At 44.6% G+C, this 27,924-nt stretch overlaps 1 protein-coding gene across 3 annotated transcripts in view; it reads left to right on the forward strand.

Moving 5' to 3' along the window:
* Positions 1-27,924, forward strand: part of LOC120943721 (aldehyde oxidase-like) — a 181,666-nt gene that overhangs the window by 62,425 nt on the left and 91,317 nt on the right. For all 3 annotated transcript variants that reach the window (XM_040357197.1, XM_040357198.1, XM_040357199.1), the window contains 5 exons: positions 314-458; positions 8,928-9,020; positions 16,948-17,099; positions 20,284-20,377; positions 26,527-26,636. In XM_040357197.1, coding sequence (XP_040213131.1) covers positions 314-458; positions 8,928-9,020; positions 16,948-17,099; positions 20,284-20,377; positions 26,527-26,636 — 594 coding nt within the window. The remainder of the gene's footprint in view (positions 1-313; positions 459-8,927; positions 9,021-16,947; positions 17,100-20,283; positions 20,378-26,526; positions 26,637-27,924) is intronic.

Here is a 27,924-nt window from a genome sequence, read left to right on the forward strand (position 1 = left end):
AATAGGTAGTAATGCTAAAGATTATTTTTCACAGTGGTTCTGGGCAGTACATTTGATAACTTTTTATAGTACAGTTGGAACTCAAACTACAAAGGTTGCAGTGTTGGTATACAGAAATCCACAGTTTAAGAAACTTTGAAATGAGATTGATTCTCTCTTCTCTAAAGAAATTAAATGCCTACCTAAAAAAGTCATATGTCTGTGTTTCCAATATTAAACTATAGTGTAAGACCTGCAAGCTTTTTTGAAACTTTTATTATGCACGTACTGTATATGATACTATTTTTTTATTTATTTTTTGTATATTTTTTAGCGGATGTCTGAAAAGCAAAATCCACAGACACTAATCTTTCAGGGGGAAAAAGTGAAATGGATCACAGTGTTTAATCTGGCAGAACTTTTAGATCTGAAAGTTAAATATCCACAGGCACCACTTGTAGTAGGAAATACTAGCATTGGTAAGTAGAACACCAAGCTGCTGTCATGTTTACGAGGATTAAATAGCTAAAAAACATGCCATGTCTACATCTATGCTGTCAACATTCTTTCTTAAAAAGTACTGAACTCCTTTCCCCATCCACATTTTAGGTGGATGGAGAAATCATCCTTGCTGTGTCTTTGTATTTTGACAGCGGGACTCCCCTGTCATTAGAATACACTGATCAACGCTGCCAAATGCATTGTTCAAACTATGGTTTTCTAGCAGGACTGTTAGAGAACTGGCTTCTGTTGAACAAACAGGGCTACACACAAGAAAAGCACACATTTTGATCCATGTGGTTTTAACAGAAAATAAATCTTTTCTGCCACAAAAAAAAAATGCTTGTTCTTCTAGCAGTTTTTTTTTTATTCAGTGTAAGCTGCCTGTTGCATATGTGCAGTGCAGTGTACACCCTAGTTCATTTTCATGTGCTGGGGCAAGGTGTACAGGAGTTACAGTTGCCCATCAGCAGTGGCTACCCAGCAGCTGACACAATATATGCCATATTTTAAAGAAGATAGGTGCAGTGCAGATGTGCCATCATTGGAGAAGGACACTCGGCATGTGTGCCATAATGTGCTGGTGTGGTGTGTATATACATGGGCATCTGCATAAAATACATTTTTGTAATTATAAAAACATCTTAGAATATAGGTATTTGTGATCATTTTGTGATCATAGCACATTTATTAAATAAATACTGTATATACATAGCAAAGTGGTTAATTACATACAAAAGGGTCTGTTTTAAGCTTTGCAGCGCTTCATCATTCTTCACAGGGCAAGTCTCCTGGCCAAATAAAATAATGCTCTTCCTGTGTGTCTGATATCTTACCCCAACAGTTAACAGGCAGTGAGGCTTAGTGATTGAAGCAATACAACTCCATCTAGTGACTAATCTGGAACCTGTAGAAAGAAATAAGAGCAAGCTTATAGAAATGTAAACCTTACTTTAGGGGAAACCATTGCAGTAATGTGCGCAAAGAAAATACACTATACTTAAAGCTGAAGTTTAGTTAAAAATGTTTATGTGGAAGTGCATGCGCAGCAGCACCTGATATGGATGCCTAGTCTGGGAGCCCAGTCCCGCTCTAGCCGTTTAAAGCCCTCTAGCTCTGCGGGCGCCCACACTACTGAGCTGGCTTCATCCTCAACAGGCAGAGGAACCCCCATTGACCTCCTGCCAGGCAAGATCCCAGGAGCCAATTTGAAGCAAACAATCTGTGGGTCTCTGATCCCAAGATGGCAGCCGCTGCTAGCATTAGCCTGCCTCTCCAACTTGCAGAGTCCTTCTCTGGCTCCTCCACAAGCCATGGGCACACAAGTGAGTACACCTCCCCTGGACCCTGCATCCCCTGCTTCTACAGATCTATCCCTGATCTATCACACCTTGGAGGAGCTGATACTTTCTCCAATGGAGGCAGGCCCTCCACAGACACAGTAGCCACTGCATAGAAGTCATGGAAAACAATCTGGACTCCACAATCTCCAGAACAAACCAAAATACAGATTGTATCCAAGATCTGCAAAATCAACTCGAGACGGCCATAGCAAAAATAGACGACCTTGAAAATAGAAACAGGAGATACAACTTTAGGATCCATGGCCTCCCAGAAACCTTTAAAGATGTCCCTGAAACAATACGCTCATTTATTAACAAGTTGATTGTTGATATCCCACAGCACAGATTGGAGCTAGATTGTGCTTATAGGGCCCTTAAACATCCACACTCACACATGCTCCCAAGGGACATTGTGGTAAAACCACATTTTTATGCCGGTAAGGAGGAGGTGATGCGCAAGTCGCACTCCATATCCAAGCTATCATTTCAGGGCCATTTGTCCTCTTCTACAATACAGAAACGTAAACCACTGCTCACAATTTTAATAGAAAAGGATATCAAGTATTGGTGGCTTTTTCCATTCTAGCTCAAGTTCCTCTAGTGATTGCCCCTAATCCATAGTTAAGTGTGTTTTTATTATGAGATGCTTCACGGGTGGAGTGGTGCTTGTCGTGAAGATAAGTCTGTACGCAGAGCGCACAGCCATATCTCCTGTGCTAATAAGCACACATTTTGTCTAATGATATAATGCATCTCACCTACGACTCTATTTCCCGTATATCCCCAAGTAAACAGACACCACCATAGCTTACGTTCTCAGCTCCATCAGCATGACAGCCTGCTGAGCAGTTCACTAGTTCTTTTATTCAAAGACAACAAAAGAAATTACAACCAGGCTCCAACAGCCAATCGCCTCCTACAACGGATGTGACCTCACAGGATATGACCAAATAAGGATGTGACAACACAGGATGTGAATGTCAAAACAGGAAAAATTAATTTATACAACAACCAATGAACACAGTTCCTGCTGATGGGAGCTTATCTGCAGGTGTATGCCCATGGCACCACAAATAAGTTGATCAGGCATACAGGGGTGATACGAGCACACATCCGCTAAACCGATAATGTGTTTGCAGAGCAAACGCATCCCCCCAGACGAACGTCTGTGCATCACACAGGGGCCCTTTTTCCGGCAGACATATCACACCACAAACACCTCTCTCCAACTTCAGGACGTTTTCCACTACCTAACGGATCTCAACCAGCATCAGTCTGCCCCAGTCAGCTCTTTAGAGCGGGTTGCGGGAGAACTAACACTGGGAGACACTATGACAATACTTATTAAAATACATCTTCCTAAAATTTCCACAACATGCTTATACCCCTCCTCCTGTCTTGAAGACCTGGTAAATTACCCTCCTCTTGACAGGATTGTCACCCCTCTAGCAGAGGAGACAGCTGTTGGTTTATACTTAAAGGTGGAGGGTTTTTCTCCCTCCAACCTGTGGGGGGCTCCATTGTCTCCCACACTTCTTTTTTTTCTTCTCACTTTTCTTTCTCCATTCCCTTTCTAATTTTATTTTTCTTGCAGTGACCAACTCGGAGAGTACTTCATGGTGCCTCGCTGCAGTATTAGGGGAGTCGCTAATTCGTGATTTTTATCCTTCTGTTTTTGATTCTGCTCCATGTCTAACAAACCTCTCTTGCAACCCCCTTCGAAGGTGGTCTCACACAATGTCCAAAGTCTAAATTCACTGGTTAAAAGGCGGAAAATTCTACAACACCTGCACACTCGATGTGGCACTTTTTTGGCCATCGCTGAAGAGAAAACCAAGGAAGTCGCCATTCTATTCTCCGACAAGTGTAAATTCTCTCTCCTGTCAGAACATAGAGATCCGGAGAGGAGGTACATATTAAATAAAGGGGCCATTGACGACCAGACTTATACTTTTGTTTCATATTACACTCCAAACAATGGTCAATCCTCCTTTTTTCAATCAATGTTACGATCCTTTGCACCTTTGCTGGAGGATACAGTGATCTTAGAGGGAGACTCAAATATTGCTTTCGACTAGGGCCTAGATAAGTCCCGTTCACCAGGTAAACGCCCTTAGTCGACCAACCAAACAGAGCCTCGGTAACGCTAAAATAATTTTTTAATATGGCTTGGTAGACGTCTGGAGAGAAATCAACCCAACGGTGCAAAATTATGAACATTATTTGAGTCCACACAACTCTTTCACCAGGATAGATCACTTATTCATTGCTACCGCTAAGATTCCCCCGGTTTCTACGTTTTTTTGGGGACTATACCTGGTCGGATCACTCTATAGTATTCCTTACTCTACAGCGTCCCTCGAGACATAGATGTAGTGGACGTTGCAGACTCAACGAGTCCATCCTTAGTGATCCACTCAGGAAATCAAGGGTGCGATTTAAAGACTATTTTCAAACGAATGACACCCGGGAAACTACACCAACATGCCCATAAAGCCATGATTAGGGGAAAACTCATTCAATTAGCATCCCAGATCAGCAGGGCTAGGTGGATATTGATAAACTAGAAAAAGAGTTTGTCAATCTTTAAAAAAAAACACAAAGCGTATCCACAGTCAGTTTCTATAAAAAATATTAGGCACTGCCCTTTCAGCCCCTCACGTCCAAATCAGAAAAATGGTTTCGCTGGAATAGAGCTTGGTTTTATTGCCAAAGAGACAAAATACGGTAGGTCCGAAGTCCAGGTCCTTTGCTGTCTCAAAAAATAAGATAGAGGGTGGCACGCTATCCCAGAATCCACAACGTATTATGGGAGAATTTTTACAACTTTTACAAAAAATTATATAGTGCAGGACATCCAACACAGTCCGAGCTGGCTCAGTTTCTCAATAATATTCAGATCAATAAATTGGAGGTTCATCACCGCCAGAAACTAGAAGCCGTCATCGGAAGAAGTATGTGCTGTCATTAAAAACTCAAATTCCCACTCGGTGCTAGGCACCGACGGGTTTTATGTGCCATATTGCAAGGCATGTTCCGAAAAATTGGCGCCCTTTATGGCTCATTTCTTTTACTGCAGTAAGACAGGGAGCTCCCTTACAAAGCTTGCTTATTACAGCGTACATTTCAGTTATCCCTAAACCAAGTAAGGATAATGATGGGCCTATCAGGCCAATAGAAGGAGCAGTGGCTCAGAGCGCGTAGCCCAATCAGCCTTTGTTCTCCCTGTCTGAGCCTCCTCCCGGAAGTGTTCCTCTGAAGTAATCACGTGATCTGTCACATGACCCGTGAGGCTGCAACAGGCCTCATCCTGATGGCCACAGAACAAGCCTGAAGACTCCACACATTATGCTATCTTCACTTCTAAGCAGCCCATGGATGCGGGACTAGGACTACAGGATGTTACAGATGAGCTTTCTTTCCTTACCTTCTTGTAAGTGTGTTTTGTACAATGTGTCATTAAAAGAACCTCTTTAATACTGCACTTAGGTGGCGCTTCCTTTCTCTACTCCTCTTTTGTTTACCACAGAGTCAGCTCTCTGAAGACAGCAGCCGCCATTGAACAGCCACATCACCTGCATTTTTAACCATTGAACTGCCTGTTACTATTATTTATAATGGACTAATCACCATACCCCTACTTATACATGCACTTTGTATCTGCGCTGACAGTTACCTCTCCTATGGTGGCTGAACAAGGGCTATATAGAATTGGACATTTCCTCTGGGCACATTCATCAAAGCATATTGCGTTCACAAATTGAATATGCCATCTTCTAAACTGTTTTGTTTTACCCAAATTTCCAACTTCCTTCACAAACTTTGGAATTCTCAAATTGAAGGGCCTAAAATCACAGCATATGAACAGTGGTGTTGTGTGGTGTGGGGAATTATAGTAATCTACAAGGCACTGTCCTGGACTCACTCAAAGACTACCTTTATGTTGGCCTGGGAAACCGACCTTTCTCAGCAATGGCAACTGGAGATATGGAATAGGAACTTCTTTAAGGCATATAAGGGAGTGCTTAAAGAGGAACTGCAATCTGCTCATATAATTTGTAAAAAAAACATCTTTGCCACTCTAAAGCTTCCCTCCAACCACTTTGCATATTATTCTATATATACTGTGATTCTGTACTTGCCAAATATGCAGTAGAAATCTTCCTCCCCTAAGTCTAGCTGCAGCTATTTTAACTGTGGGCAGCTGAAGCTGTTGCTTGTTCACTTCCTGGATTTACACAGACACAAAGAGGCACACCCCAAGCTATGCAGCTCTCCTTAGCCCTCTTATGACTCATCCCCCCTCCCTTCCTGGCAAACGCTCACAAAAGTGATAGAGAGAGAGCTGTGCATGATGTCATAAGCCTAGGCTTTTTACCAGACAAGAAACAGGAAGTGGGCTGTATAAGGTATTTACTGGCAGAAAAAAAAATGTTTTACTATCCAAAGTTAAAACAACAAGGGCAGAAGATTTAATAGATGGAAAGTTGAAAAAATTACTGAAGGTCCGCTTTAATACTGTTCTCGTTGAAGCAAACATAAAGGTTATGTCAAGGTGGTACTTAATCCCGTCTAAACTATCTAAACTCTACCCTGAGACATCTCCACTCTGCTTCAGGTGTTGTAACCTCTAGGGATTGGGAATGTCCTAAAATTAGGAGTTTCTGGAAAAAAATATTCTCTCTGATTCATAAGATTTTAAATATCCCAGTAATGAAATCACCACACGTCGCCCTTCTCAACTTTCCAGTGGAGTCTGTCACCAAGAGTATGCAATAATCTTCATCCTCCTGGGAGCTAAGCTGACTATAGCCATGTCTTGGAAAAAACCTGCTGCTTCTGTCCTGATGGCAAAAAGGAAACTTGCACGGATCATGGCACAAGAGAAGATAGTCAGCATGCTTTTTAACTCCACTCGTAAATTTGAAGCGATTTGGCAACCTTGGTCAACTTTTATGCACGTTCCACTAGCCCCTTGACTGCTTGACTGCTGTACCCCCTCTCTTATTCACAAAATAACTCTCCCAGTTGGTCTCTTCCAACCTATTCACCTTCTGTAATGTGATCTTTCCTTTTTTTTTCTTCTGTTCTCTCTCTCCTGTCGACTCCCAGTTTTACAACAGGTAAAAGGTTACTAAACTGAAGTTGGTAGTTTATCACCAATAATATGTTACTACAGTATTTCCTGTGATTGGAAACTCCTGAAAGTCAGGAATGTCCTCTTCTGATGGCCGAACCATCTCGGCGGAGATACCCTAGCCACAGTATGATCCCATTGGGGTGGCGGAGCTATTTCCTAATGACTCATTGTCCATCATCTAGCTCCAGGTTATGTGTACAGTTTTTCCAACTACTGCTTCGGCTTGCCTTTTTAGGTTTCCGCATGTGTTCTGTGCCTATGTACCAATCACCACCACCACATGTACCTGTTGCAATTTCAGGCCATGTGGGCTGACATACTTTGTATTTTCCTTTTTCTGTTTTTGTACTCTATTTTTTGTAAAATTAATAAAAATATTGAAACAAAAATGTTTTGTGTGTACAGCACCAGGGACATATCTTACCTCTTATGAAGTTTATACTATCTCCTGCCTGCTGGCTGTTGGTTCCTGTAACGGGAGTCACTTTAGGGGCACAGGGTGAATGAGAACCCCACTATGGTCTGTGCTAGTCACATTTAATGCGGTCAGATATTGTATATATTGTATATATATTGTGTGTTGGCTGATGTTTACTAGTCAGCTTGCTGTGATGAAAGGGGTGGGGTGTGATTTCATTCCATTGTCTATTGTGGTAATTAAGTCTTCTATGTGGATTGGAGCTTGGTAGACAGTCTGCATACCTATTATGGGATGTTCAAGTGTTTTGCTGTGAGGAAAGGGGGGGGAATCACTCCAGCAACCCCCCCTGCTAAGACTGTTTACTGAAGGAGAAGTTTGAACACACCTGACCGGTATCACCATTGTCATTGGACAATTTAACCCACCCTGTTTCCCAAGGGTGGGAGGGATGTATTTTGAAGAGGAATGTATTACCATGTGCAGATAATAAAGATTCATTCCCTGTTTTGAACCTCATTCCGAGCTGTGTGTTTTGTTTCTGGGGGGGAATTCTTATCGGTCGTGTTCGTTTGCCTGATTGTGGAGTGTCGATAAGCTGTCTTGGGTGGAATGGAATATCGTGAACGGATTTAACCCCTGTCCCATTGTACAAATTATTTACAAATTGTACAAATTATTTTGTCAGTGATGCCGGATCCTCCTGACAGTGTGAGATATATATTTTTTGGTGAGGTATGGGTTAAATACCTCATCTCTAAACATTGCGCCGCTCCCTCTACCCTTCCACCCCAGTTGTCCATTTACAAAACCCCTTGTATTATTATCACAAAATGCAATGCAATGAAGGAGGGGGATCCAGGAATTCATCTGGCTATCCTCTATTCAAAGAAAATCTTGCATTATGGGAGGATTTTTACACTAGCCAGCAGGATGTTGGGTACATTTATAGGTAAGTTATGTCCCTTGTGCTGTATTTTCAAAAACTTGTCCTGTTGTGTAACTCTGTAATGTCTCCATATAATACCATACTTTAGGAACTCTAATGTCGCGTACACACGATCAGAAATTCCGACAAGAAAACCATGGATTTTTTACCGATGGAATGTTGGCTCAAACTTGTGTTGCATACACACGGTCACACAAAATTCCGACCGTCAAGAATGCAGTGACGTACAACACTACAACGAGCCGAGAAAAATTACGTTCAATGATTACGAGCATGCGTCAAATTGATTCTGAGCATGCTTGTTTTTTGCGCGTCGGAATAGCATACAGACGATCAGAATTTCAGACAAGAACTTTTCCCCTCGTAAAAATTGAGAACCAGCTCTCAAATTTTTGCTGGTGGAAATTCCGACAGAAAAATTTAGATGGAGCCTACACACGTTCGGAATTTCCGACCAAAAGCTCACATCGGAATTTCAGATCGAGTGTATGCGGCATTAGAAATTAGTTAACTAAGCATCATAATTTTTTTAAACACTCTATCCATAGATACTCCACACATATATATTACTAAATGTTGTAACTTTTTTTTCTCTAGGACCAGAGATTAAGTTTAAAGGTGTTTTTTATCCAGTGATTATTTCCATTGAAAATATCACTGATCTGCATGCTGTGAAATATACTAAGGAAGGTATGTGTCATTCTGTGCATGTTCATTTTCAATGTAAACAACATGTAGGTATACACTTTCTTTACGAATAGTTAAATTGTATAACTACATATATAGTACCCCTGGAGCCATGGTGGTACCCCCAGAGACAGGGTGGGCTGACATTTACCTCAAGGGTAGATCAATTAGGCAAAGTGGGACATGCAGTCACTTTTGGGTGAAATGCAAGATAGTATTTTATTTTCCCAGTTCATGGGAGAGAGGGTGAGGGCTGAAGATACTCAGGATTTCAGTAGAACTCCATCATTTCACTTGTCACAACACAGGAAAAGTGCCTTTAGGTCAAGAGCAACACTCCTGTGTTAGAATGATTTAGCAATTATCACCAGTAGCAACAGCCTTAATTTTTTTTCCAGGATAGTCAACCAACCACCATTGTACTCTATCCTGTTCCTAATCTTCTACAGGAGAGCTAACCATCTACCATGGGACTACATTGTGCCTCCAGTAAACAAGGCCTCTGTTACAGGCCTAATCACTTCCAGACCCCTTCTGGCAGGCAAGCCTAAAGCAGCAGCTACATCACATGCACCCACCCAGGCCAGAGCCTGCCACGTACACATGATCCGAAAATCGGATTACAGATCGTCTGATTTTTTCTGTTTTACCTGTCACAAGTAGAAATTGAATAGGTTACTAAAGTCACGAAAATTCTCGTACGACAGAAGAAAAATCGGAAGTGATGTCATGTGTTGTAATGTATTTGTGTTGTATTTTCGGACAACAACTGTACTGACTAAATGAAAATCGTACGATCTGGTATCGTATAAGGAAAATTTTCGTGCATGTCCGATTAAATTAATATCGAATGAACTTTCATGATCGGCTCATGGAAGCCCTGTACTAACGATCCGATTATCGGACGATTCTTCCTCGGACGACATTTTTCGTACAATATTTGGATCGTGTGAATATTTATACCCTTTCCCATAATGCACCACTAGCACCGGAATTTCCTAGTGGCGGCCTGGAAAGACATGTACATTCATAATTCGAGATTTTCCTAGCTTGTGACGGAAAATATTAATTATATGAAGACAGGAGGCGAGTATCTTATGCATTATCTTTCTTTAATAATGCCCATAGCAGAAATACAGTAAACATTTATTGTAACTTAAAAAATTCAAAGAACTACCCTTCCCAGCAGTCCCTGGGCCAGTGTAGCCCCTCCCAGACCGTAGCCTATATAAGGGACTGTCTGAGGTAACCTATTCCTCTTTCTTCATGCGAATTAGTGTAAACAGGAACCGAAAGTCCAATTAGACATCTCCGCGGCTGCCGGGAACCTTCCGACCGGAACACAACATCCGAATCTGGAGGAAACAAAAGGACAAGGCCAACACGGACCAACTTCATCCGGACCAACTTCATCCCAACGGGGACTATAGGAAACCCAAACCATTCGGAGCCGACTGGTCAGTTGTCCTCAGGAACATGGACCAACGGATTCAGTCAACGGCATCCCGACTCCGGATCTGGAACGCAGTAGGAACCTCCATCTGCGGTGAACTAAACCCATGGATCGAAACGGACAGCAATCCCAACGGGGATAGTGAAAACGAACTCCCGGGGCGTACCAGCCTCCGACTTGCAGGGTGCGTGGTTCATCAGTCTAGAACGAGAGAGAGACAACCTCGTGACAGGGTTGGGTTGGGAGGGAAGATACTCGCCTCCTGTCTTCATATAATTAATATTTTCCGTCACAAGCTAGGAAAATCTCGAATTATACATCAGACAGGAGGCTCATATCTTATGCAAGTTCAAAGCTATAACAATGCATATGACCAATAACAATCAAAATAATCCACAACACTGACATAGATATGTGTACCTCCTGTTCAAAGCGGGATTGGCGGAAAAGCGGTCGCTGACAACAGTCCGCCGCTATAGTAAGTCACAGAGGAAACCGGGAAGAGAGGATTAACGTAGGAAACGAGGAGTTGAAAGACTTGCGAAGATCGCAGCGAGGCTGTCAAGGACATATAAGTCTGTAGACAGCGGACCAGACACAGTTGTGGATGTGCGGGGAAGAACGGGTAGAAAACCGATCGAAGTACCGTCTGGTCCAACGCACGACGGAAAAAGACTTGAGTCTCTGAGGCGAGGAATGACGCCTGGATATGTCCAAAGCCTTGACGTCTGACCCACGATGATGGAAATCAGACACAAGAAGACAGTAAGCTCGCAAGACAGTAACCTCAAAACAGAGTGTCAACGTCCCCCAGCCCGAGAACATGATCATGACCTTGGAAAAATCCCAAGTGTGCTGGTACATTGGGCGATTTAAACTTAACGCCTTCAAAATTGACACACCAACGGATCCAAAGAGTCCGCCAGATAATTGGCTATTACAGACCCTGGCGCTTGAACGGGGTCGACCCGTCGTTGATCACACCAAGTGCCCAGAGTCCCCAGGTAGATCGAGATGCCGATCTAGTCCCGGGGCCCAGTCCAAGGCAGGGAATCCCTAGTTGTTCCCGAAAGGTCGTAGTCCGCGACCGGAACCCCGATACTAACCATGTGAGGAGAGGTAGGATGTGCTTCGTGAGTAGAGGGTGCAGATCCCCGTTCGGACCAGCGAGGAGGTGGGGGGAATGAGGAAACAACCTGGGGAGTTCCACCGTCATCCTCAGAAGGAGGGGAAACCATGGCTGCGTCGGCCACCACGGAGTGAACCGCACGACTGATGCCCTCCGGCTCGCTAAGTGAAGGAGGACCCTGAGGGTCACCGGGAACAGGGGAACGCGTAATGTGTCCCCTGTGACCACGTTTGGTGGAGGGCGTCCACATGGTGCGCCTCCGGATCCGGCCTCCGGTTGTAAGAGCGCGGAAACTGGTGGTTGATACGGGGAACGAACAGGTCCATAGAGAAGGATCCGCGAAGCGAGCGAGGATCAGGGACCCTGACTGGTGCGGTCGCCAATCGTTGGAATCGGTCAGGTAACGAGAATCCAATCTGCCACCCTATAGGGATAGTCTGGCATATCCCGCAATCGGGACGATGTTGCATTCCAGGCAGAAGTGCCCGAAGTCTTACTAGATCCGCTAGGATTCTGGATCAGGGGCCCACCAAGCGATCGACGTACCGGACTGCGGGTACGTTGTCCGAACGCAATAGCACACAGCAGATGGATGTGCGTGGCAACAGACTTCCGATGGCAAAAAAAAAAAAAAGTCCGTCAGGGGTGTACGTGTTGATGTGCAGCCGAGGGTTCTCTGCGGACCACGTCCTACCGGAGGACGAGGGACTGCACCGAGCACCCCAGCCGAGGCGGCTGGTATCCGACCCTATGACGAAATCCGGTGAGGAGTTGAAAATGTCTCGCCGTTCCGTTTGACGGCATGACGTAACCACTACCGTAGGTCCACCATGGCTTCACTTAGTTTGTATAGCGAAGCCCCTAGCGAAGATGTAGAGTCTCGAGTCTCTGGAGGGTTCGACAGTGAAGAGGGGTTGGAGAGTGGCCTGGATTGACACCGGGAACAGGCCGACTAAGCGAGTCAGTCCGCGTAAGGACACACGCTGCTGCCCAGCATGATACTGATGTCTTTGCGGATGGTGGCGGCTAATTGGGTATGGGTAGCCGAAGGATCGCTCGGTTGGTGTCCACCAAGAACCCCAAAAACTCTATCTCCTGAAATGGGGAGATAATAGGTGTTCGTGATCTATGAGGAGTCCCAGATCGCGAAGCGATCTGACCATCCAGGAGGCGTGTTCGCTCGCTAGGCGAGGGGAACCAGCCATTAGAAGTAGGTCGTTCAAGTAGATGTTCAACCTCACCCTTGTTCCACAGGGCAGTAAATTGGTGAGATTTCTCAAGCTCCCACCGGACGAAAAACCGCCTTTCTTCTTCCTGATCGGGAAGATGATGTTGAGGAAGTTCAAAGAGAGCGGGTCCATCTCTACTATCGGCTGTTTGGTCCAAGGTCTAGCAACCTGTTGTCCATTAGGACGGTGTTTAGGTTTGAAAAACCAAATGGGATGATGAACCAGGTATACGCCTGGTAATATAACTCCATTTGTCCTACCGTCTTAAAGATATCATCAATTAGCGTGATCCCATTGTGTTAGGTCAACCGGCTTACAGAGGCGGTAGCCTGCTCACTAAGGCATAGGGCTAGGTGATAGGTCCAGAGATCTAAGACCCAGTACTGTGAGGTCCCAAAGGCCCTCTCTATTCTCTTCCTGGAATACTGAATGATTATGGGATCCACCTCTGGAGTGAGCACCACCATATTTGGTAATGGAAGGGTGAGTATTCCACCCTCAACTTGTCCGGTTAAACGTACCGATCGATCTCCGGGTCCAGCATTCGATCTATTGGATCACCTCAGGTAGAGGTGCCCAGTCACCGGAGTGTGGGTGGTCAATCACCTCCTGATCGAAAAATGGTACTCCACAAGAGTCCAATAAGGTTTTACCCTGGGACCTAGGGTTGGCGTCGTCATGGAGCGCCATGTGCCCACTCCTCACATTATCATCATCATTTTCATCCTCAGACTCAAAGGTGTTAGCCGCCTCGTACTCCGCGGACGACTCTGGAAGAGTCCACGAGGAGTCTGGCTCAGTCCGTCTAGCGGATCGCTGCCTCTGCATGTGCATCTCCCCGAGGCTCGGGGGTCGATTGGAGTCTGGGAAAGCAGTGGGTCGGCAGGCCCGGGAGGGTACTGCCTGGGGCATGTTATTTACTTCCCCTGCCGGGGAGTCCGTGGGTCGGCAGTCCTGGGATGGTACTGCCTGGGGCATGTTATTTACTTCCCCTGCCGGGGAGTCAGAGGGTCGGCAGTCCTGGGATGGTACTGCCTGGGGCATGTTATTTACTTCCCCTGTCGGGGAGTCAATGGGTCGGCAGTCCTGGGAGGGTACTGCCTGGGGCATGTTAATTACTTCCCCTGCCCGGGAGACGGTGGCCACATTAATGTGACGGCGCATACGGGACGCCATTCCCTACTCAGGGGCGTTATATCCTTGCCGGGAGATCCGGACATAGGGGTGCATGTGGGTTGGAACAACCGATGCCCTGCTAGTCTGGACGGACCTACTGACCAGCTCAGGAACCAGTGCAGCACTGAGGTAGGTAGGGCCTTCCAGGGCTGCGTCCACCACTTCAGTGGCACCAGTAGGGAGTAAAGGATCTGTCGCCAGCCACAGGAGAGGAGTCAGCTGTCTGCGGACAGCACGGCCGTGCAGCACAGGAATATACGGAAGTTATGTACTATAACTTGTATAGTAATTTCTATAATTCATTCAATTATTGTTATAATTTGTTTATATATATATATATATATATATATATATATATATTTATTTATTTATTTATTCAATTATATATAAAGTATAGTTTAATAGTTTATATTTAAAATGTTGTTTATTATATATATTTATATATTTATTTATTTATTCAATCATATAGATTGTATAAATTATTTATTTATAGACATTTATGTTCATTGATTTATTTATATTTATTTAATAAGTCAATAATTTATTCATTCGTATAATTATTTAAATGTATTATTTATTTACATGTATTAATATATTCATTATATGTAGAATAGACTACAGGGGAATAAATTCCCAGAACAAGAACTGATGTTTAATGTGACTGAAGGTGAAGGAGTGACAGAAGCAGGGGAGGGGAGGAATTCCCCACCAGCTAGGTGTGAGTGACAGAAGTTAGATGAGGGGAGATATTCCCCACCACAAGGGGAGCTAGACGTGAGGCTCGGGGCCGTAGTCTCGCGAGACTACGGCCTAACGTGATTCGCATAGATCAGTGAGATCTACACAGAGTTCCAACCATACAGCCGCCCGCACCCTGGCGTGGCGGCGATGGGGAGAGACGGCCTAGCACACGGAGGATGGGGTCCCCAGGACAGGTCCGCAGCAATGGCGCCATCGATTCGCGACAATAGCGCGATTGGTGCAGGGAGATCCTCACCTCCACGCCCCCCTCAGAGATGAGACGCTCTGAGGAGAAGAAGGGAGGTAGGAAAAAAGGCGCCGAGATGTTAAAATGGCACCGTCCTACCTCCAGTCAGAAAACGAGCAGTGTGCGGAGCGCACCGGGGGGAAACAAAAGAAGCAAAGCAGCGGTATATTGTAAAATAAACAAATAAAGAAGCCCAATGACTGTAAGATGTACACATCAGAGGAAACCGCGTTCTCTACAAAACGGGTGGCACAGATAGCAAAGTGGGAAAAACATACAGCAAAAACTAAACATTTATCATTTTTAGAAATATCAGTTGTGCTTCATAAGACAGAAGGTTGATAGAACAACACACAGATGAAGGTCTGAGGGGATCAGAGGGTATATACAGATACAGGTGGAAGTTGAAGGGAATAGCGGAGGAGGGAAAAACCTCCGTAGCTGTAATAAAAGCCGGGGTGGGAGGGGGGGGGATCCCCAGCACCCTGTGGAAAGACGATGTGACATTAGGATCTACACAAATTAAAAAGGCTGCTGATAACCAAATAACAAGCAAGCCTACATAAAAATTATAAACATAGAGTAATGTACTTATCTGAGTTCTGGCTATGAGCAGAAAGAAAGAGGAATAGGTTACCTCAGACAGTCCCTTATATAGGCTACGGTCTGGGAGGGGCTACACTGGCCCAGGGACTGCTGGGAAGGGTAGTTCTTTGAATTTTTTAAGTTACAATAAATGTTTACTGTATTTCTGCTATGGGCATTATTAAAGAAAGATAATGCATAAGATATGAGCCTCCTGTCTGATGTATAATCCAGATTTAATGTGTGATTTCACACTAATGCCAGAAGTAACAGTGCCACCTACTGACAGAGGGGAGAACTGACTGCCAGGCTAAACCTAAAGGATGCTGTACAAACCACAGACTACAAGTTGGCATTGGCTGACTGTAGGCATGCAAAACTAAATTTAGACCCTGCTGTTTAAGGCAGGGTGGCTACACATGTATCTGCAATACCTAGGATGACAGCCTACCCCTTCTCTCATTCTCACTTCTGGCCTATTTTTATGATTGGCAGCCTTGCTGGCTAATAATGAGAAAAAAAAGTGGGAGGGGATGGACCAAGCTGTCCCAAAGTAGAGCTGGACAAATATTGCTTACCAAAGCAACTGGAATTTGGATAAGTCTTGCACAAGAAGTCTCCAAATGCTCTGCTATTTAGCCTCCTTTACAAACATTAACATGCATAACTAGGTGATATGCTGTATACATGCATGGTAATTGCACAATCATAAAAAAAAAGAAAAGCTATTTACAGGTGACATTTTATTTTTATTTTTGGACAAAGTAGCAATAGGCTTTAATCTCTGCCAGGAAGATATTGCGGTTTCTCTACCATTTGAGTTTGTTCACCATGACAGGGAGTGAGCAAATTTTCTCAAATGGGGCACAAAGAGAAATATAACATTTTTTTTAAAGTAGATTGTGGAACAGCAAGACCCTCTGTTAGCTTTTATTGCTGTCTGTGTGCCTATTGGGGAGATCTTATTACCGTTTTTTCTGGCGTATAAGACGACCTTTTGGATGCAAGAAAATGCCTCAAAAGTCAGGGGTCGTCTTATACGCCGGTACCTGTCTCAGTCAGGCTGCGGGCATCCATGATTCAAAAGCTGCGCCTCCTCCTCAGACTGTCCTGTGATAGGCGGAACACTCATTTTCCCAGCAGGGCCTCTGTTCAGTGTTCCGCCTATCACGGATGCCTTCTCATCCTCGGACGAGAGGACATCCGTGATAACATACACTGCTCAAACCAAAACCAAAAAATTCCTTGCCCGATGTTGGGCTTCAAAGCTTTGCTAAATGTAGACTTGATTAAAATGTATAATATGTGTATGTACTGTATGTATAAACAATCATAGATGTCTAATTCTTTGAATTCTGTGACACCTACAGGGATTTGTGTAGGTGCTGCTTGTACTTTGTCCACTCTGAAAGATATATTGAATGATGCAGTGTCCCAGCTTCCAAAGGAAAAGACCAAGACTTTCCGTGCTCTGCTGCAGCAGCTAAAAACCTTGGCTGGTCAACAGATCAGAAATGTGGCTGTATGTATAATGTGTTGAATTGTAAAAAAAGATATATATATATTTTTTTTTAGTATGTGTAAACAGAATGAATTAGGGCTGACCCTAATGCCGCGTACAGACGGTCGTTTTTTGTGATTAAAAAAAACGACGTTTTAAAAAACGTCATTTAAAATGATCGTGTGTGGGCAAAACGTTGTTTTATGTCTGCAAAAAAACGACCAAAAAAAAATTCGAACATGCTCGAATTTTTTGTGTCGTTTTTCAAAACGTCGTTTTTGTTTCAGAGAAATTGACCGTCTGTAGCAAAAAACGACGTATAAAACGAAGTTTTTAAACCCGCGCATGCCCAGAAGTTAGTTATGAAGTGAGCTTCAATGGAAAAAAGTGGTGAAACGTAACCTCGCTTTGCTAGAGCATTGTGAAAAAACGATGGTCTGTATGCTACGTCGTTTTTGAAAATGAAGTTTCAAAAACGTCGTTTTTTACATCACATAAAACGTCGTTTTTTTTCCATCGCAAAAAACGACCGCCTGTACGCGGCATCATTGTTGGGGTACCTTTACAACCTTACACATTTTGAGGCAATTGCCTGGAATATCAGACCTCAGCCCATAAAAAGATCATTCAGATGTTACTTAGTGACCCTAAACGATATCTTTATTCTACAAAAATAAATTATACACACCCAGTATCTAATGGTCCTGTAATAAATTTTTCATGAAATTGTTTCTGAGCCTGTCCTTTTCCCCCCTCACTTCTGTAGCATGGCCCCCTTAGGTACTGCTTGGTTTACCTGTCCTTGTGAATCGCCATGACAAACATTCCAACCCAGGGTTCAGATATCTTTCATAATACCTTTAAATGACACGTTACACAAGTCAAATATGTTTATATTATCTAAGCTTTTATTGAAGTAAGTAATGTGGTATTGATACACAAAGGGGTAATTGGTCAACCAAGTTCTGGATAACAGTCCAGACAGCTTAGAAACAGTTCAAAAGCATAATTTACATATATGTACAATGAAGTACCACCTGGAGCATAACCTGTAAGGACAGTAAAGGGTTAGCTATCTAGAACAGGCAGTCACACAACTAAAGGGGAACCCAGGTTGGCCTATGCAACCTTTATATCCTAATGAGAGACCAGACAGAATAGGGATAGAATAGGATCCTTTAGATGATAACAGCAATGCCGCAGATGCAGGTCATAGTCTGCATAGTCTTCACCGGCAGTTGGAGCGCATTAGATTGTATCCAATAAGGCACAGTGATGTGATAGTACGGCGAAAGGCTTAAACAGGCTAGTGATAGTTATTGAAGTGGTTTTAGGTAAAGGTGTCTATGTACAGTGTTCCAAGCAGAATTACAGTAGAGTGTTCCAAGGTTAAGGTGTCTGTACACAGTGTTCAGATTAAGTAGCAGGGAAGGATTGCAAAAGATGAGCAATTGCCCTCTCACCAATGACCAGACTGGCTAACCCTTTGCAGACAGCAACTCGAGAAGAGACGTCCTTCAGCGAAGCGATAAGCGATGACCCACACTGCTGGTTTCGGACAACTGTAGTTTAGATCTGCTGGGTGGGTGCCGCTTATCAGTCTGATGAACAGCAGGCAGGGTTAGGCCCACCGGGGCTGTGTCAGAATCACTCGATAACCACATGGTAGGCCACAGCCTCTCTCCCCGCACAGGGAGAAGAAAGTACGGGGCAAATCGCCTGACTCTTTTATAGTCCCTCCCAGAAGTTTCTTCGGGTTGTAGCAAGGATTCCTGGTATGTGTAGTCTAGATGTAATGTCACACTATGGAATTGCCGGTCTGATAGACTACTAGTCCCACAATCCTTTTGGTCGGGCTCACAGATATGACAGTCACTGGTACCCAGCACTAGAGGAATATGTCTATAGGTGAAGAATGACAGGGAAATGCACACTATTATGACTGTAGTCCACATTGCTACACTTCCATTTGTTTGGAATGAGCAGTGCACATTAGTTGGGGTCATGTGCACTGCTCTTTCGACATACAGTAGCAACTCCTATAGTAGTCCCTAGCCCATGTTAGGAGCATGCAAGAGAGTGGAACCATGGAGAATGTTCCTACATACAGTGGAACCATGGATAATGACCATAACCACCCTCTAACAGCAACTATTTATTCTTTCTCCCTGAACCAAGTGCGCCCACATTAGCCTTTGTAAAATGAAGTTAAGAATGACTTCCACTCTTAGATTCTACACTATTTCTATATCAGTTATCATATATTTCAACGTCCTCTGTAAAATATGGTGGAGGCAGTGTGATGGCATGGGCATGCATTACTCCAGTGGCACTGGGTCATTGGTGTTTATTGATGATGTGACAAAAGACAGAAGCAGCTGGATGAATTCTGCAGTGTTTAGAGATATATGGTCAGCCCAGATTCAGCCAAATTCAGCAAAGTTGACTGGATGGCGCTTCACAGTACAGATGGACAATGATCCAAAACACACTGCAAGGAGTTTTTGAAGGAAAAGAAGTGGAATATTCTGTAATGGCCGATTCAATCATCTGATCTCAACCCAATTGAGCATGCATGTTTTGCTGAAGGCAAAACTAAAGGCAGAAAGACCCACACACAAAGAACAACTGAAGACAGCTGCAGTTAATGCCTGTCAAAGCATCAGAAAGGAGGAAACCCAGTCTTTGGTAATGCCCATGGGTTCCAGACTTCAGCAAGTAAATGATTCTCAACAAAATATAAAAAATTAACATTTATGATTCTATAAATTTGAGACCCTGAAAATAGGGAGTGCAACGCTGTACCCAAACAAAATCCTTTTCACCCCACATATAGAGCTTTATTTTGGTGGTATTTGATCTGCGGTTTTTACGGCTTCACTGCCCATTTCCTACTACGCCTGTGTGAGTCTCGTGCCGGCTTGTGAATGGGCGGCTGCTCTCTGAGAACACACACAGTTCCCAGAAAGCAGCGCGCCCCATTCACTAGGAGAAGAGGCAGATTACGGACTTCCGCATAGCAACAGGTATTTTTTTTTTCACTTTTTTTTTATTTTATTTTTTTAGGACTTTTGGCCAAATGTTGTTTTCCTGGGTGGAACTTTGCTTTAAGAACTTCATCATACTGTGTATATATGTACTATTTTATAAAAATAATTTATATGTAATTTTTCAGATTCAGTCATTTAAAACTTCTTTATTGCAGTCAATAGGTGGACACCTCATCCAACGTAATTCAACTTCAGATCTCAATCCCATACTAGCAGCTGGCAATGCTATACTTCATGTACTGGCAAAAGGTATTTCATATTTATTTCATAAGAGATTTTCTTGCATTCAATTTTTTTTTTTTTTTTAATAATAATTCTTTTTATTTAAAGTATTTCATATTACAGGTGGTCCCCTACTTACAAACATTCTGCTCCCTCTGTGCTGGCAAAATAAGGTCCGCAACCTTACTCTTGTAACGTGGATCAAGGAGGGTTGCCAGCCAGTAATGATCCCTCTCCTTGATAGCACGAATACGAGGATCCTTCCGCAGGCTTTGCAGGATCAGGGAGGCCATACAACGTAGGTTTGCTGGGTCACTGAGGACGACATGATCCGCAGCCACCTGGTCCCAGCCACGTACAAGTCCATGGGTTCCTTGGGACTGTAATTGATCCCTTGAAGACTACTGCTGATGCTGAGTGCTAGGCTCCACCTCCATGCTGACACAATCCTCCTCCTCCTCTTTTTCCTGTGTGATAGGCGGGCAAGCAGGAACACTGTCTGGATAAAGGGGGCCTTGAGAGGTAAGGAAGTCCTCCTCTTCCTCCCTCTGTTCTGCCTCAAGGGCCCTGTCCATTATTCCATGCAGCGTGTGCTCCAACAGGTGAATAAGAGGGACAGTCTTACTGATGCATACACTGTCACTGCTCACCATCCTCTTGGCCTCCTCAAATGGTGACAGGACAGTGCATGCATCCCTGATCAAGGCCCACTGTTGTGAGGAAAAAAAAACAAGCTCCCCTGACCCTGTCCTGCTGCCATATTGGCACAGGTACTCATTGATGGCCCTCTGCTGCGTGTGCAGCCGCTGCAGCATGACCAACGTAGAGTTGCACCTGGTGGGCATGTCACAGATTAGGTGGTTCTTGGCATTATATGACCGTCGAAAATGCACACAGACTTTCCTGGCCTGCTTCAGGACATCCTGTAAGCCGGGGACCTGCCCAAGAACCGCTGCACCACCAAGTTAAGGACATGAGCAAAACAGGGCTCATGGGTCAGTTGTCCCTGTCGCAGGGCGGAGAGGAGGTTGGTGCCATTGTCGCAAACCACCATTCCTGGCTTAAGCTGGTGTGGCGTCAACCACCTCTGAGCCTGCCCCTGCAGAGCTGACAGAACCTCTGCCCCAGCGTGGCTCCTGTCCCCCAAGTACACCAGCTCAAGCACCGCATGGCATCTCTTTGCCTGTGTACCTGCGTAGCCCCTTGAACGCTTACCGAGCACTGCTGGTTCCCGAGGACACATCAGCACAGGAAGAGGCCACAGAGGAAGAAGAGGAGGATGGGGGTGGAGGAGAGGTGTGTCACAACCAGTAGTAGCATTTTGGAGGCGTGGTGGCGGAACAACCTCCAACACTACTGTACCTTGTCCTGCGTCCTTCCCAGCTGCCAGCAGAGTCACCCAATGCGCCGTGAAAGATAGGTAACATCCCTGTCCATGCCTGCTGGACCATGAGTCAGCGGTAATATGCACCTTACCACTGACCGCCCTGTCCAGCGAGGCATGGACATTGCCTTTCACATGCCGCCAGAGAGCCCCGAATCGCCTTCCGTGAGAAAAAGTGGCGTTTGGGAACTTGCCACTGAGGTACCGCACATTCCACAAACTCACGGTAGGGGGCAGAATCTACCAACTGAAAAGGCAGCAGTTGAAGTGCTAGAGATTTAGCTAAGCTAGCATTCAACTGCTGGGCATGTGGATGGCTGGAAGAGAACTTCTTTCGGCGCTGCAGCAGCTGGGGCAGGGAAATTTGCCTGGTACAATCTGCCATCGGTGTACAGATAGTAGATTGCCCACAAGTACTTGGCTGTGACACACCTAATTCTACACCTTCAGTCCTATCAGTGCAGGCTTCAGAGAGGACTGAGGGTATAGTGGGGTTGGAGATCCCAGCTGATGAGGAGCAAGGGGAGGTCCGCTTTGTTCTTTGGTGTGGGTCTTTAAAATACGCTTGTCAACGAACTGCATGGCAGGTCGACATATGTCTGGTCAAGCATGTGGTGCCCAAGCGAGTGATGTTTTGGCCACGCGAGATACGCTTGAGACATATGTTGCAAATAGCAGCAGTGCGATCTGATGCACTCGTCTCAAAAAAGGCCCACACCAAAGAACTTTTGGAGTAACGCTGAGAGACAGCAGCGCCCTGCACATGCGTAGCTCTGCGTTGTGATGCAGTCGGTGTTCTGCCCATAAGCTGGCCCCTGGAGGGCATCCTACCTCGTTGGAGATGTTCCTGTGCCTCCTCTCTCCTATCAGGCACCCACCTAGAGTCAGTGACCTGATCATCCCCTCCCTCCTCATCACTGTATAAAACCGGGCCGTATGCTGCAGCTGGGGGAACATGACTGCCAGATTGTCTGTCCTTCTTGGATACCCCCTCTCTCTGGGCTCACGTTACTGCCTTCCTCTAGCTGTGTACCATCATCGGAGCCTTCGAAACGCTGCGCATCCTCATGCAGCATGTACCCAACACTGTGGTCACTGTGGGACTCCTCAGAAGGACATGGTGGGGCTAGGGAAGGAGTGGCTGATGCCATTGAGCAGAGGGAAAAGGCCGCGTTGGCAGCTGCTTTGCCAGACAAAGTACCCTGAGCCTGGGTGAGAGAGGATGAGGAGGATTAGGATGGCTTGGTCATCCACTCTACCAAGTCTTTGGCATGTTGCGGCTCAACACGGCCAGCTGCCGAAAAAAAGGACGAGCATGTCCCACGGCCACGTGCTGATGAGGATGCACCGTGTCCATGACCAGCACTGTTGCCTCTAGACGCAGAGCCTGCTTGCCCTCCTTTATCCGGTTTGTGACTCTCTGCCTCTCCTTTTTGTCCTTCCAGACATACTAATGGCCTGCAGAGGACACAGACAGTACACCACATAAAAGTACACACACCACGCAGTACAGGCAGTACACACACCACGTAGATTTAGGTACACACTGCAGAGGAAACGGGCAGTACACACACCACGTAGCTTTAGGTGCACACTGCAGAGGACACAGGCAGTACACACCACGTAGCTTTAGGTGCACACTGCAGAGGACACAGGCAGTACACACCACGTAGCTTTAGGTGCACACTGCAGAGGACACAGGCAGTACACACCACGTAGCTTTAGGTGCACACTGCAGAGGACACAGGCAGTACACACCACGGAGCTTTATGTGCACACTGCAGAGGACATGGGCAGTACACCCACCACGTAGCTTTTGGTGCACACTGCAGAGGACACAGGCAGTACACCCACCCCGTAGCTTTAGGTGCACACTGCAGAGGACACAGGCAGAACGAACCACGTAGCTTTAGGTGCACACTGCAGAGGACACGGGCAGTACACACACCTTGTAGCTTTAGGTGCACACTGCAGAGGTTACAGGCAGTACACATACCACGTAGATTTAGGTGCACACTGCAGAGGACACGGGCAGTACACACCACGTAGCTTTAGGTGCAAACTGTAGAGGACAAAGGCAGTACACACACCATGTAGCTTTAGGTGCACACTGCAGAGGACACAGGCAGTACACACCACATAGCGTTAGGTGCACACTGCAGAGGACACGGGCAGTACACACACCACGTAGCTTTAGGTGCACACCACGTAGGACAAGCAAATCTCAGGAGATTTGGTCAGCCATTTTTGGGTGGATATCTTGTATATAGGAAAGCCCAGGTCAGAACACGTGTGTGTGTGTGTGTGTGTGTGTGTGTAGACAGGGACAGAGAACCCACTTGTGAGGGAGAGTTAGGAGGAGGTTGGCAGATTGTTCTGGCCTGTGAGGGATAGCTCAGGGTTCCTACGGAGTTCTGTATCAGCAATCCTGGTCAGATGAAAGACTCCATGTTGCAGATATATCCCTCTGCTGAAAGAATACCGTTGTTACCGGGTAACGTGTGTGCATTTTAACCTCTACAGATACGCATTGTGTGCTGTCGGTCAGTGGAAAGTGCCTATACTGCTGACGAATACAACTACCGCTTACATCAGAAGTGACTGTGCTGTGTATCTTGCTTGGAAACTACTTGCATAACTGCTGTAAATACTCTATTACCGTCTCACCGGTAATAAATGTTGCCTGGTTTATAAAGTCAGTACGGGTGATTCCCTCTGTGAAGCCGCTACACCCTATCTTACATGTTGAAGTTATGTGGACTGTAAATGAAAAACCACTGGACTCCAATAAAAATAATAGCTTACCCTCTACTGGTCAGATCAAACTGTAAACCTTGCAGAATGAACAAGATTATAATATACTAGAGTTCTAGTGGAACTCTTCCCTAAAGTAAAACTACAAACTAATATAAAAAGAAAAAAACTTTAAAACTGAACTTTGGGCAAATAGCTATACACACACAGATAAAATGCACATAAGGGAATTTGTCAAGGGATTTGTTCATCAACTCCATAAATGTACAAACCTCTAAACACAGCCTTTTTCAACCAGGGTGCCCAGACCTGAGCGTTGACAGAGATCAGAGATCTCTCCTCACGCTGACAGCATGAGGAAAGAAAAAAAAAAGCTCATCTGTGCCACCTGCCAGAGCACAATAGTGCCGCCTACCAGTGCCCACCAGTGCCACCCGTCAGTGCCCACAGTACCACCTATCAATAACACCAATCAGTGCTGTCCATCAGTGTCACCTATCAGTGCCCATCAGTGCCACCCATCAGGGCCCATCAGTGCCATCTTATCTGTGGCCATCAGTGCCACCTTATCTGTGCCCATCAGTGCATATAAAACATGATTTTTTTAAAATTTTACGCATTTTTTTGTTTGTTTAGCAAAAAATAAAAACCCCAGTGGTGATCAAATACCACCAAACGAAAGCTCTATTTGTGTGAAAAATATGTATAAAAATGTAATTTGGGTACAGTGTGGCATGACCGCGCAGTTGTCATTCAAAGTGTGACAGCGATGAAAGCTGAAAGTTGGTCTGGGCAGTAGGGGGGTTTAAGTGCCCAGTAAGTACATTTAATTATATAGTAATGGATACAGAGCTACATTTGTGTCTTTTTGTTCATGTGCTTCAACTTTAGTTCAACTTTAATCTTCTATATTAAAAAAAATCGTAAGTATAAGTGCTTGAACAAGTTATGTTTGTTACTGTAATTCCATAGTATGTTGTTTAAAGTAATTTCCAAGCAGCTGGAAAGCCGCAGGTTGAGAGGCTACTAATGGGGAACCAGGGCTGCCAGATCATCTTTTCATCCCCTGACATAAAGTATATAGCATGCACAATCTGTCTGGCAAGGAATGCTGGGGACTGTAGTTATACAGTAAATGGAAAACAGTATTTTATTTTTAGCGGAATATGTAACAATGATGACATTTTAACTAAATTTCTACTAAAATAAGGGGCCAGATTCAGAAAGATCAGCGGTTCTTTCTGCTGGCGTAACGTATCTTATTTAAGTTACGCCGCCGCAAGTTTTTCAGGCAAGTGCTTTATTCACAAAGCACTTGCCTGTAAAGTTGCGGCGTCATAGCGTAAATCACGTGGTGTAATTCAAATTCGGCGGGTAGGGGGTGGGTATCATTTAAATGATGCGCGTCCCCGCGCCAAACGAACTGCGCATGCGCCGTCCGTAAAATATCCCAGTGTGCATTGCTCCAAATGACCGCAAGGACGTCATTGGTTTCGACGTGAACGTAATTGACGTCCAGCCCCATTCACGGACGAGTATAGCAAACAACGTAAAATTTTCAAATTGCGACGCGGGAACGACGGCCATACTTATAATTGGATACGCCACCTAGGGGGCATGTTTATCTTTACGCCGGCATACCTCTTACGGAAACGGCGTATCTTTACTGCGACGGGCAAGCGTACGTTCGTGATCGGCGTATCTACTCATTTACATATTCTACACCGAACTCAATGGAAGCGCCACCTAGCGGCCAGTGTAAATATTGCACCCTAAGCTACGACTGTGCAGGCCGTCGTATCTTAGGCAGGTTTAAGTGTATCTCAGTTTGAGCATACACTTAAACATACGACGGGCTTAGATTCCGAGTTACGTCGGCGTATCTACTGATACGCCGGCGTAACTCTTTGTGAATCTGGCCCAAGGCTTTTTATTTAAGATACTATCTCAGAATTCTGTTTTAATGTCTCCTAATTCTGACATATCTTAAAACTGGCAGAACTTTCTTTTTTTTTTAACTCTGATAAATGTATTACAGGAGGAAAAACTCGGCAAATCCTGTGCAATGATGGCTTCTTAGAATGCAAGAATTCTTGTCCCCTTCCTGAAGAAGTACTTTTGTCTGTGCTTATTCCATATTCACAAAAAGTGAGTGTTTAGGGGTTGTCAATAAATATATTTTCTACTTACAGGAACAGAAATGCATTTATGTTTCAACACTATGGGGGGGATTTACTAAAAAAGGAGAGTGCAAAACCTGATGTGGTTCTGCATAGAAACCAATGTTCCATGTTTTATGGTCAAAGCGTAATTGAACAAGCTGAGGTTAGAAGCTAATTGGCTACCATGCACAACTGCATCGGATTCTGAGTTCTCCAATTTTAGTAGATCCCCCTCTATGTTTACAATAAATGTATGCTGTACAGATTTTGCTATGCTCAATCTCCGAATCAGTCATTTTTTTCTTCTTACCAATAGGTGGGAGGCTGGGAAGGATGGGAGCTGCGATTCTAATGCCCCATACATGCGACTGGTTTTCCCATCTGATAAAACTACAATGAGAGCTTTTCGTTGGGAATCCCGACCATGTGTATGCTCCATCTGAATTTTTCCCACAGGAAAACTGCCGGGGAAAAAAAGAGAACAGGATCTCTTTTTTTTCCCCGTCAGGAAAAAATCCTAGTGGGAAAACCGTTCGTCTGTATGCTTTTCCGACGGGAAAAAAACACGCATGCTCGGAAACAATTTGACGCATGCTCAGAAGCATAGAACTTAATTTTGTCGGCTCGTCGTAGTCTTTTACGTCATCGCCTTCAAAATTTCACCGGACTTTTGTGTGACCATGTATATGCAAGGCAGGCTTGAGAGGAATTACGTCGGAAAAAACATTGTTTTTTTTTCCGATGGGAAAACTGCTCGTGTGTACGTGGCATGAGGAATTCTAAACCAAGTAGAAAGAATTCTGGAGTGCATATTAATTTTTTCACTACTTATAAAGTCAAGAATAGTTTTGTATTGTTAGGAGAGAAGAGAATGTAAAAATGGTTTTATTACAAACCTGCCTATTAATTAAATTCAATTAAAAACCTATTTAAACATTCATGTATTTAATAATTGTATTTAATACATGTGCTGGCATTGATTGAGTATGACTTGCAGTAATCAGCCACCTGAAGGATCCTCCTAACAGTTATAGCCAGTTTGTACCACCTTGTAAACTCAGACTGTTAGTGTAGCATTTTACATTTGTGTTGTGTTTAAACTCTCCTTTAGCCCAGGTTCACACTGGGCTGCGGGAATGATTTCACTCCCGCTTGTCAGTCCCGATTTCGGGCGCGATTACAGAGACATCTGTGCAGTTTCGCTGAAATCGCAAAAGTAGTACACAAACTACTTTTTTAAATCGGTACAGCGCTGCAGAGTTACACCGATTTAG

The sequence above is a fragment of the Rana temporaria genome, chromosome 6 (genome assembly GCF_905171775.1).
Source record: "Rana temporaria chromosome 6, aRanTem1.1, whole genome shotgun sequence".
In the NCBI taxonomy this organism is placed as follows: Eukaryota; Metazoa; Chordata; class Amphibia; order Anura; family Ranidae; genus Rana; species Rana temporaria.